Below are 13308 nucleotides of genomic sequence, written 5' to 3' on the forward strand. Positions count from 1 at the left end.
GCTCTCATTGTTGAGATTATTTTTATCATTTTATTTAAATGTTCTTCTTGTAATTCCAAGTCTACACCATATCTATTTTTGCTTGGAAAAGGTTTTGACCTTTTGGTGCATAGCTATTAAAAATGTCGAACCACATATTTATATCTCTAATAAAATTACCAATCTCTCTGCCATTTTCTTGTCTGTACCGGGAAGGTAGTGTAAAAGAGCTGTAGCCACGGTATTTGGTAAAATCTGAGCTGCCAATTTAACATTTTGGCGCTGGCTTTTTTGACAGTTTAAATGTTTTTCATTAATTTTCCAACACGAATTCACTTCAGTATCGGTGATAGAAATTAGGGCTTGCAATGGAGTTTTATTTATTACAGAACCGTCTTCAAACTTAAAAACCTACATCAATGAGCCAGTTTCGCAATAATTTCAGTAAATGAGGAGCATCTGCAAAAATATATACATGATTTTTTGTATTTGGATGAAGGAAAAACGTTCATTGACATTCACATTCAATTCTTTCCATAAACTTGTTACTGCAACTACAGTCGCAAAGCTACTACAAGCTACACTACATTATACGATGGTAAATAAAGTTCTGCTATTAATTTTAAAAGTATTTCTCTTGTCATTTTTTGATCAAACCCGATCAGGTTGCTTCCAATTTGAAAAAAGACCTATCATGACGACTTGCATTTGATTGTAAGGTCCTAGAACTTCATCTGCAGAGACGTCATACTCTTCAACTGCCTTACTTTTCACTTCATCAACTGAAAAACAGTGGTGCCTTCATCAAATGAAAGCTGTTTGGTGCTTCATTTGATGAAAGCACCAAATGAAAGCACCACTGTTTTTTCAAAAGGTGTAAAATTTTCTCCAGCCAATTTCAACATTAATAAGACATCTTTCAATATTCCTTCTCGTAAATTTACTTGAGATGCCCATTTTTTCAAAGACGATACACATGGCAAAGGATAATGCAGTTTATTTTTTAAACATAAGTAGCATTTTTTGCTGTAATACCTTAATGTTAAGGCTCTAGACCAGTGTTTCTCAACGTGGGCGATATCGCCCCCATGTGGGCGTTTTTCCATGTTGAGGGGGCGACTAGTAACAATTTATATTTTGGGGGGGCGAAAAACAATTTTCTGGCCGATATAGTAAAAAATTATATTAAGAATAATTAGATATTTTATTCGTTATATCGTACAGTAATTAAACAAATAACATTATACTAATCACTAGTCTAGTCAATGCAGTACGAATTTGGCGTTAGTCTTGGTCCTCGGCATCGGAATTTTGAAGTGAAGGGGGCGATAATCATGGGCGTAGCGAGGGGGGAGCCTGGGTGGGCACGGCCCCTCCCAGGGATCCTGGTGCCCTCCCCAGGAAATCACAGCCGAAAAAGTGTTGAGTCGATTTGTAAAAACCTAAAGCTAAAATAAAAGTTTTGAATACTAAAAAAAGGTGAACGGCTTGCTCGGTGCCCAATAATGAACAATAATTTGAAATAATTCAATTTTGTGTCAGGTTGGCCTCCACTAGGCCCCCCATAACAAAACTCTGGCTACGCCCATGGCGATAATAGGTAACGGTTTTATTAAAGGGGAGATACTACGTTGAAGGGGGCGATGATTCGTTAGAGGTTGAGAAACACTGCTCTAGACATATCTTCTGTGTTCCAGTTAGCTCGTTTTTTCTTTTTTGATAGTAATGAAATTTGATTGTTTGTAAAGACCTGTGTCAACAAATCTGCAACCATTTGGTTTGATTTTTGTACATTTGGACGATAGATATTTCTTCTTTTGTAATATCGTAATAAATCGTTTAATACTTTTATTCTTTTCATATGATCTTTCAATTTTCCATATTCTGATTTTAAAACATTATATTCTTCTAACAGCTTCTTATATTTAATTTCGTAATGACATTCATCTTGAAGATTGTTACTATTGTTATCATTATTTGTTAAAAGATCATTAACTTCTTCTTTCTCGTTCCGTAACTGTTGGGTTCATTCTATCCGGAAGATTTAATNGCCATATAATATCTTAAAATATTTAAGATATCATTTTTTCCTTAATATTAACTCTAAGGAACTGTACCATTCGCAGCCGAATATTAAAACAGTAGAGCGTTGTTTATCCGAAGGTCGGTTATCCGAAGGAATTCCAGTCGACAAATTTAAATTTTCGCCAGTGCTGTGGCGCTGTAATCTTTGGCTATGTCTTCGGCTACTCAAATATTTTACGTTTTTGATACTAAATTAACTTCTGAAGTATAATTTTTTATTGTTTTTATATTTTTCAATATATTTATTTTGTTTGTACAAAATAAAAAAATAATTTTTAACGATACAATAGTCATCGTTAGGCTTAACATCGACGAAAATTCAACGCGAAGCGACACGCAACGGAGAAAAATGTCAAGATGGGATAAATTAATATTTTTTTCGTACATTATCGGTTATCCGAAACATCGATCTTCCGAACAACCCGTCCCCAATTGATTCGGATAATCGACGCTCTACTGTAATTCATTTTGTAAATCTCTTTCATAATCACTTTGAACAAAATGAATAGAACATATTCTACTTGTATCTGGATTAAATTTATCGCTTCTTTTGCAACGATTAAACCATTCAGACCTAATTATTTTAGAAATTAAGTCTTTTTGTCTAGGAAACACATGAAAGGTTACACTTTCTCCTTTAGCTTTTTCTCTTTATACTGTATTTTATCAAATCATTACCTGTCAAATCGGCTGCAAAGCCTGGTAAAATTCCTTTCTTTCACGTTGACATAATAGTGATCAAACAAGGTAACGTGAAATCAGCAATCAATATGGCGTGCGCTTCTTTGCGCAGTCTCTGTATATGTGAGCGGAGTCATGTGACGTCACGTGCACCCCTCTATTGTTTATTTCGTGTATGAGTTGGAACGTTTCTCTTGTGAGTGAAGTTTTTGAAGATCAAATTAATCTTAAAATATCTTAGCATCCTCAATCACAAATTTGAACCTAAACTAGCTTTTACCTCCAGGAAACAGCAAATAACAGCTGTAATTCTTCCATCAAAAGCATAATGATGAAGCCAAAGAAGAAACTCATTCAGGCTTGTTTGGATACCTGTTGTGAAAACTAAAATGCATGTATTGAATATTAACAAACTAAAAATTGTCAGTTATAAACTACATAAGACCCCGCTTAACGCTGATTCGATATAACGCGGTCTGCTCGAAGCCTAAGAAAAAGCTCAAAATTTACGCTGATTTAAATTATTGCAGCGTTTCATTGATTCGTATGTAATACGATTATTTTCGAATACAAACCAATCAGCAAAAGGTGGCAAAAAGATGTACTTTTAAAAAATATGTTTGTTTGGTGCAATTTTGGAAAAAATATAACATCGTGGATGCCATAAGAAATATCGACTTCGCTCGGCAAAAATTAACTGATAAATGTACGAAGGTATCCAAGAATTCTCCACGAGAAGACCCTATCGCTGTATCGTTACGTTGACCAAACTCCACCTAATCGATATAACAGGACTAGGAGATATAGACGAGCAGGATATTGAGGAGTTACAGCAGGTTTCTGGTGAGAGTGTTACCAACGACGACCTTCGAGAACTGGCAGAACATGGAATTCATGTGGAACTGGAAAATAGAGATTCTGAAAACGAAGAACCCAAAAAAATTTCTCTACAGATTTTCCTAGTAAAATAACCACAATCGTTGATCAAACTGTAGCGAGTGATCCAGATTTTGAAAGGAGTGCAAAAGCAAAACGAGACATTTTGGATGCGATCTTCTGCTAAACATTTGCTTAAGGAAAGAAAAAGGCGACAAATGAAACTTCACGACTTTATTGCAAAAGAACAAGAATTTCAGAAAAGTCAGGACAATTGTCACAAAAAATGAACTTTACCTTTCTGTATACCTGTTTGTGTGTTATTTAATACATATTATTATACAAATTAATATAAAAATAAGTTAAAATTAAAGTAAAATTTGTTTATTTTTGTTCCCCTATCCCTATTTACTCTGTTAAAATGACCTCGTTTAAAGCTGTTTCGCTTAGCGTTTTGTTGTCTAGGAACGAATTCCCGCGTTAAGCGGGGTCTTACTGTATTTGTGATAATGACATAAATTACTTTTCTATGGATTAAATGTATACTCTCTCTAGATACTCAAAAAGAAACTTGGTAAAAACATTATTCATTCTACAATTATACAAAAGTCAGAACACAAATCAAATCAACTTTTTAACATTTAATTTTCAATGTTTACAACATTGGCTCATCCGCTATTTCATCAAGACATTTAGAATGTTGATATTCCCGCCGTATTTCTGGAGTTATTTGATAATGAGACTGAATTTTCAACAGTTCTAATAAAGCTTCTTTTTGTTCACTGGATATTTCTGTTTTATATCTCTGAGCAAAAGTAAGAAGACATTGATGCCACAATACAGGAAGTTCTCGTTTTTCATGAGTAAACCTAAACAAAATAATTTAAAGTCAAAGTATATTATAATAACTTAAAATATGCATTTTTTATTATTTTTTATGCATTTTGAAAAAGTTCCTATTTGTGGTGAGTAATTTATCTTAAATAAACAGTGTCCTAATAAATTATGGAAATTGGCTAAATACTCAGTTAAAAATAGAAATATATATAAACAATGCCAAAAAGGAGCTTTTTCAAATTTCCCACCAAAGTACTAACACTAGAGTTGTCAACTTTTTAAAGTAATTTTTTATTTTTTTTGCACTTATGTAACCTGATTAAGGTAAGTAATGATGCCTAAATAAGCCCTATTGTAATAAATGTAAACAAAGTCTTATCCACTTTAAAATTTTATATTATGCACCTATTTTACAGTAAATTAACAGTTAGAAAACAATAGTTTTTCAATGTGGATTTTGTTTGAATAACGTTGTTTGTTCAAAACTAAACACAATAATTTACAATAACTGCTCAAAATGTCCTTTATGTACATGGGCACATAACTTAATGGCATACAACACATCAGCTACTTGCACAGATTAGCTAACACATATTCAGTAAAACAATTTTCAACATTTAAAATAAAAAGCTTCAGTTTGTACCATAGATACTGGTGCACAGGAATGAAAAACAAACAGTGGTATCTTTTTGATGAGAGTATAAAATTGGTTTCCAATAAGATTTTATACTGGCCTATATCTCAAAAATTTTGAAAAATCTTTTTAGAGGATGCTAGAAGGTATCCTTACAATATTGGCACAGTATATCAGTTTTTCTTCTAAATTAATTGATTTGAAAGTGAAAATCAGCTGAATACCTGAGTAGCATATCTATATGGTAAAGCAGGAATTGCAAGTTCAAATCCTACTTCAGATCATAATCTAAAATATTCTAAATTAATGTATTTATTTCTAATTATTAAATTTAATATAAGAGACAGCTTAACCTTCTACTTTTACTCAAATTATGTAATGTCTTTATAATTAATTCCACATTATAGCCTGATTAAAATCCACTGGTGTCTGTCTAAAAATTGAATAACTTGAAGATCTATTATTAATAATTATTACATCTTCCAGTTATACAATTTCTGAATTGTGTTAACATGTTCTTTTAATATAAACTAGCAGGTAAGCCCAGCATTGCCTGTGCAAAAAATAAGAACAAACATTAAGATTATTAGATTGTTCTAACCCTTCTATTATATTAAAGTACTTGGTTTATACAACTATAAACATTATCTTACGTAAGAGTTTATCACACCAAGTGACCAATCTAACACATTTTTAATATTTTATATTCCTCTGCCGTACACAATTTAAAGAATTTTTAAAATGTGTTAGATTGGGCACTTGGTGTGAATAATCATAAGATTACCTTTGTTGTTATATAAATCAAATACTATAATATAAGAAACATTAAAACAAAAAACATATAAAGAATTTGGTTATTTTAGCCTACCATTGTCATGTTTATCACAATACTTGGATGGCATGAAATGGCACAATTTCACTGGTCAAGTAGACAGCACTTTTTCTAATGTTAGCCCTAACAAACTGTTCATTTTTACAACTGAATATCAATTGGAAATCTGCCAACAAATCAAATTTTGCAAAAATGGACCAAATATTTAAACTCAGCACCTTTGAAAACCACTTAAAATATATTTTGTGCTCATCGGTAATCTTGCATTATGTAATTTTCCTATTCAAATACTACCATTCACTGGGTCTGATAGGAAGAAGGAAATGTTGTTGAACGAGGTTAAATGATAAAATTCTGTAAAAATGGGAGAATAATTGCTTTTATGTGATCCCATAAAAAATATTTTAAAAAACTGGTGAAACCAGATTGAAAAAGAAATGCTCAGCAAAAAACATCTAAGTAAAGGAAACTTTTGAAACTTCCGGCATAAGAATAGTGTATGCAGATTTGACAGTAAGACTCAACATGTATAAAGTGCACATTACACAGACTACAACTACAAGAAAGTTTGAATAAAGCAATGTTGCCATGATAATAAATAGGAAAAATAAACATCAGCACAGAAAAAGACTTTGAGCTCTAATTTGTGCTGTAAAATCGTTGCACATACAGTACATTAATTTGGCTAAACATTAGAACATCTTTCAACAGTATTAATAGGAAGTTTTGGGCAATGGGTTTATGAGTTAGTAAAGGGGAGATGAAATCAGGGGAGGAGGCAAGGTGTATAGGTTTTGTGGTAATTTAGTGGATATCTTTTTAAATATCGTGCTTATAGAAAAATTATTAGAATTGGTTTATTTGGTTACAGCAACGTGACATGTGAGTGATCTTGCCAAGAAGGATGCTTTTGAGAAGACTTTTATGTAAAGTTGGTTTCTATTTAGTTGTTACTAATGCAAAGAATACCTAGAAAACTCCATATGGCCAGTCTGTTGGTGATGAGCAAACTCACGACTGACTACCAGTGTTTAATAGTGTATCAGTTATTGGAGGGTACTTATTCGGCTGCAATTTGAAAAAATTGTAGACCTATAAATTCCTGCTGTCATTCCTCTGTCTATCTGTCTTTTCTTAATCTCAAGAACAAAGTTAGATAGATGAATATTGAGACCAGAGATAGAAAGCTTAAGAGCAGGAGGCCCAAATTAACTATATACAAACGTCCGGTTTTCACTGGAAATCACATTATTTCAATTCAAAAAATTTTTCCTGAATGGAGTTAGATACATAACCAGCATAACTCTATTGCTAACAGGAAAAGTGTGATGTACAGTACAGGGACAAAACACCACTCCATGAAGGCAAGTGCTATGTGCTACCTGTCGCAGTAATGGTGTAATGGCACATCTCTTTCACGTTATATCACTGTTGCAGTATTTAAGTGAATATAATATATATTTTTAAAAATTACATTCTTTTTTTTTTTTTTTTTGTAAGAATATAGTTTTATTATTTTCTTAAATTTTTGCCAATAGATGGCACTACATGTAAAGCCAGCAAATGAATATATATACAGTACAGGTATACCTCGCCTTACATCAGTAATTGGTTCCAGGATAAATGACGTAAGTCGAATTTACTTGTCTCCGAATCTACTTGTCATTAGGCTAAACCACAAATTACCATTCCCGGTTCTGTATTTTATTTATTAATGCATTTTTAATAATATATGGTTAATAAGGATCTATTTTAAACTTACAAACAAATAAATTTTAGTTTTTAATATAGTACAGGAAAAAAGTAATCTAAATTTACAAATGCATGTACTGTAAATACAGTACATACTTGTAAATGTATATATTTTAATATGATTTTATGTGCTTTAAACACTTTTCTAGTGATATTACGACTTCAATATTTGTGGCAGACAGACGTAAAGTCGAATAAAATGACTTAAACTTGATTTTTATTTTTCCATATACTTTTCTGACAAACAACATATAATTGGGAACGACGTAACTCGAAACGACATAAGTATACCTGTATATGTATGTATGTTTGTTCACTATGCATGCCTAGACTGTTTGACCAATTTCTACAAAACTTTACAGTTACATTCACAGACTTCTAACTTAGTTAGATAATGTTGTACATCCCACCCCAAAATATTGATTGGATTTCTATATATCAATTAATTTCTGTCTACATTCATTTGCTGGCTTTACATGTAGTGTCATCTACTGGCAAAAAATTTAAGAAAATAATAAAACTATAAAACCAGAATTTTCACTAACTGTAGCCTATTTAATTTAATGTTATCAATAGGTAATTGTTGTATGTAAATACCAACATCATCATACATTAAGTAAATTCTACCCTAATATAGAAAAATCTGTGAAAACTGGAATCGTATGGTACAGAATATTTTTTCCGGTTTGGCAGGTTTGTTTTAAACAAAAAAAAATATTCCTTTCAGAAGAATTTTTTTCAGTTTAGACAGATTTCCATTTCATTCAGGTACTGTTTTGGACAGTTGCTGTACAACAAATGTGGAAAAAGGCTTATGTTGGAATGCTAATTGGAGTCTAAGCACTGAACTGTGCACACCTTAAATCATTTTTAATAGCTGGCTGAAATAATTAATTTTTTTAATATTTTATTTAATGTGATAATTTTAATTTGTTATATTACTTATTAAAAATTAGATGTAAAATACATTATATTCTACTTGAATTTACATATGCTCAACAAAGTTCAAGTTGGGAAGAGTGAAATTACTTTAAACATGTAATCTCAGTTTATTTAATGTTTATGCATATTTTTATTTATTTATTCTTCAATACTTCATATTCAGTTCATATTCAATAGTAATTAAACTACAAAATTATGGCAAAACTTTTATCTAAAGCATTTTCTTAAGTTAAAAATTTTGTTTGAAATAACACTTTAAATTTTTAATAAAGGAAATATGAATTACATTAAATATTCATCAGCATCAAATTATTATTAAAACTGTTCAAAGAACAATAATTAAAAAATAATAATAATAATAATAATCTGCCAATCCCGAATTTAGTAATGACAAGAATTCATAGAGCATTTTCTTTGTAAATTATAAAATTTTAATAAATTATAAATGTTTAAAAGATGGCCAGATGACCAATATGTTGGTGGCCTACCACTCTGAGGGACCCAGGATTAGGGTTTCTTTCCCGGGATCCCGTTTTCCTGGAGTTCCCGCTGTTTATTCCCTACGAGAAAAATCCCAGGAAATTTTATTTTCCCAGGAAATCTTGCATTTCAATAATAATTTATCATGTCAGGTTTTCTTTCTATTATTTATTATACAAAAAGTTGCATCTTGAAGACTCACCCAAGAGAGAAATTTTGAGGTTTCATGCTGCATATTATTACTTTTGTTTTACAAGTCTCTACTTGTTAGTTCATGTAATATCTATGTATTGTGTTTGCGCATCATTGAACAGCAGAGCACTCGCTGAAAGTAAATATCACTCATCACACTTTAGTTTATTTTTTATTTCATCTTTAGAAATAAAATAGTATTTTTTTCGTAATCATTAAAACTCCCAATGAAATGCTTTATTTTACTTTCATCTTATAATGTAGGAGAACATAAATTAATTGAGCCTAACGTGTCCGTATGGGTGAGATTGGCCCTATACTTTTAGTTACTTACTAGAAAATAAATTAAATTATTCAAATTTATGATATTCCTGTATGATCTTTTTTATTCATATAAAATTCTATTTTACTATCTCATCCTGGAATTTCCCGGGATCCCGGAAAAAGTAATTATTTTTCCCGTAATCCCGCTGGAGGAAAATTTCCCGGGAAATGAGAAACCCTACCCAGGATCAAACAACCCCTAGAATTTTTCAGGAGTGGACTGTCTGGATATATTGGACTATAATTGGGCTATCCCATTGTGGGCCTCGCCAAACCCATAATGAACTTGTTACAAAAATGCCCACAAAGCAGAAAGAGTTTAAAAAAAAATCTTACCTGAGAAAATGATTAACGACTGCATCAATCACTTTATATGGTAGTGCATATTTTTTATCCAATAAAATTCTCATAAATATAGTGTTAGCACCATTATAATCCATTTCTGCTATTTTGATCAGAGCAGCAGCTGAATGTAATAAGGGAACAGAATTTTTACTTAATACACTTCCAATTATAACTGCTTCCCGAAGTGTGCAAGTACCTGACTAATAATAAAAAAGTTTTAGTATAAATCATTTCATAAAAGCAATTGCATAAAAAAAAATATATATATATATATATTATATTAAATANTCTGGAGACAATTTCACATTTGCTGTAGAAGAAACTGCTGTATAACTTTAATGTCATTTACAAATTTCTCACTGCACAGTAACTTTTCGGACCCCTGTCCTTTAAAAAAAGCACCCGGCTTAAACAGAGCCTTCCTCAATGCCTGAAAAATAAATATTAAATGCCTATTTAATATTTGATATATTTATAGGGTCCTCCAAAAAGAATGTTACCATTTAAATTATTGTAATTATATTAATTATTATTCAAGAGTGTTGTAGTGTACATTTTAAAAATGTTGTAAAGTGGTCCATTACAATTTCTCAATGTTTGCACCTTGTGTCACACAGCACACATCCAACCAATACTTAATTCTTCTTACATTTGCTACAGCATATTCATTGTCACTTCTCCCATAGCAGCCACCATTCTACAGCTCCTGCAGATTACTTGTGTTGCACAATGACAAATGATGTTGACCTTGCAAACTGCAGAACCTAAAATGTCTTCTCTGTTGCAGTGTCACTATTTTTATTTTCAGCACTTCCTAAAGGTAACAAGCAAGATGTTTGAATGCAAATGGGAGATGAAACTCAGACAGTTATTCTATAGACTGATGTGTTACATACTTCTCAGATAAAAACTAATATAATTACAGTAATTTAAAATGGCAGCATTCATTTTGGAAGACACTATATTTAGAGTATATGAATCATATTAAAAATATATAATTTTTAAATTTAAACAGTTATAAGGATAATTCTTATTAATTCTTGTATTTTATTTTATTTGAAGTTTATTGAGAGTTAATATCAAAAATTTTTCTTACTTGATATAAATGAAAATTAAGTTTTTTAAATTCAGCAATATCATCACGGACTCGAGGCAATAAAATTAAACTATAAAATCTGTAACAAAATGAAATGATATCTTTTATCATTAAATTAGCACTTCTTTAAACTATGCATATAAATAAAAACAATTCAAATGATAATTGTTAAAAATTCAATGTCTTGAGAATTCAAGCCAAGAGAGATGCTAATTAGAAAAAAATTAGTGTCAATGTCACTTGTTATTTATGGAGACATACAGGCTGCCTGAAAAGTTAATGTGCTATAAGAAATTTAATTATGTATTAATGTATTAATATTAAAGTTTGTATTGTATTGTATATGAGACCCGTAAGTTGTATGTTCCATGTTTCTATTTTGCAGTAGATAGCATTACTGCTTGCTCACAGATATTCTGGAATGTCCACTCTCTGTCTCTCTGTTTATAGAGTGAGAAGAGCTGTCTGTATTTCGTAACAGACTTTGCCCTATAGGAAATTGAAAGAAGAAGAAAGCATGTGAATGTAGTGTGAAAAGAAAGGGAGATAGGAAAGTGGGAAGGCTATATACACCAACTATGAGAGGAGAGAGGAAAGTGTGAATAGAAGGCGTGGGAGGCACCATGGACGCCTGTATCGCATTTGATAAATATTACAATGGTTACATATTACAATCAGTGCATGAAACTAACATACAACATAAAGTTGGTTAATATATTTACAAAGCATGTATACCACAACGTAAACAGTGCTGTACATTACACAATAAGTAATTTGATGAGATCAGAAGTGATTACAGAACTGAGTAAATATGGTTGGTAAGTCGTGGAAACAGGGTGATTACAATGGTATCTTTGAAGCAACTGTTACATTAAATTGGCAAGGTTATTGGAACAATATAACTAACCTTAGGTATGATTGGGAACAAGTGGGAACATTAGGATGATCGCAGATGGTTTTACAGTTGATGGCTACAGTGAGGATGGTATCTGCGTTTACAATAGGAATTTCTGGTTAAGTTCACAATTTGGTTACAATTTCAATACAATGAATAATTGAACGAATTAGTTACTACATCATAACACTTGTATAGTACAATTTAATGATTACATAAGTTACTTTTACTAAACAGAATCCAAAGAAGTATTTACAATAACATTGGGAGCCATGTGCTAGCCCAATTGTTGAAAGGAATGTGCCCTGCAGGGCACTCCAGTAGATGATCTAAGGTACAGTCTCTGTTCTGTTTGTGTTGCTTAAGGCCCTTGTTTTATGAATAAAGTTCTTGAGGCCATTCCACACATCTTGGTTGTTAAAAATGTTCTTGGGGTTTGGTGGCCAGTTGAGTCCATTCTTGAGGCATTTCCCGATAAGTGGGAGCCTTTCCTCCTCGTATTTTGGACAGTCGTACAAAAAGTGGTTTGTGTCTCCCTTGCTGGTATCGTCACAGTCACAAGTGTTTGTGTGTTGCTTGCTAAAGCGGTGGAGGCTGGAATGTCTACTCACAAATACAGTTGACTGAGCATGAGTGCAGGTCCATATTGGCTGAATGATAATGATGACGACGACTAAGCAGCAAATGTTCCTGGTGAACCACATCTCAGTCCTCTGGAGACAATTTCACATTTGCTGTAGAAGAAACTGCTGTATAACTTTAATGTCATTTACAAATTTCTCACTGCACAGTAACTTTTCGGACCCCTGTATTTAGGTACATCCAATTAATATCAACCTCTAGTATTGGACATCATACAGATATAATGTGATATGCATATTAAACTATAAAATACAATTTTGTACAATTCTGTATACTTATTATATTAATACACTTATAATAAATATAGTAAATAGTACTTTTAGGCACTTATTATAAGTTTACAGGTATTTGAAACATATTTCTGATGTCTTTTCACACATTTTACATTTTCAATACATTTAGATTTGTTATTACAGTCACACTTGTAAGACAATAAGAGTCCTTTTATAAGCAGATGTGTGAACAGAACATACAATATAGTGAATATTTAACAAAACAAAATTTAACACATATTCTTTGCTCAATTACACTCAGCATTTTGAAAAATCACCAGTGTAAAAATTCTTTACACACAAAACAAGCATTTATTTGCAATACTGCACTCTTAGAACATATAACCGATGTGATAAAAAACAGCTTTATCTTTTGTTTTTTATCACACCGGTTATAGGTTCTAAGAGTGCAGTATTTAACACATCCCGGTGTTTTGCAGTGTA

At 31.7% G+C, this 13308-nt stretch overlaps 1 protein-coding gene across 1 annotated transcript in view; it reads right to left on the reverse strand.

The window, feature by feature from the left end:
- Positions 1-4247: 4247 nt before the first annotated feature.
- The window catches only part of LOC111617783 (bystin-like), a 38621-nt gene continuing 29560 nt past the window's right edge, over positions 4248-13308 (reverse strand). Inside the window, exons 6-9 of the mRNA XM_023359079.1 lie at positions 11056-11134; positions 10309-10389; positions 9951-10159; positions 4248-4490 (exon numbers count right to left, since the gene is read on the reverse strand). Of these exons, the coding sequence (XP_023214847.1) occupies positions 4277-4490; positions 9951-10159; positions 10309-10389; positions 11056-11134 (583 nt within the window). The 3' untranslated portion in view covers positions 4248-4276. The remainder of the gene's footprint in view (positions 4491-9950; positions 10160-10308; positions 10390-11055; positions 11135-13308) is intronic.

This window comes from Centruroides sculpturatus, unplaced genomic scaffold (assembly GCF_000671375.1).
Source record: "Centruroides sculpturatus isolate CEXI.00-Female unplaced genomic scaffold, Cexi_2.0 scaffold648, whole genome shotgun sequence".
Lineage (NCBI taxonomy): Eukaryota > Metazoa > Arthropoda > Arachnida > Scorpiones > Buthidae > Centruroides > Centruroides sculpturatus.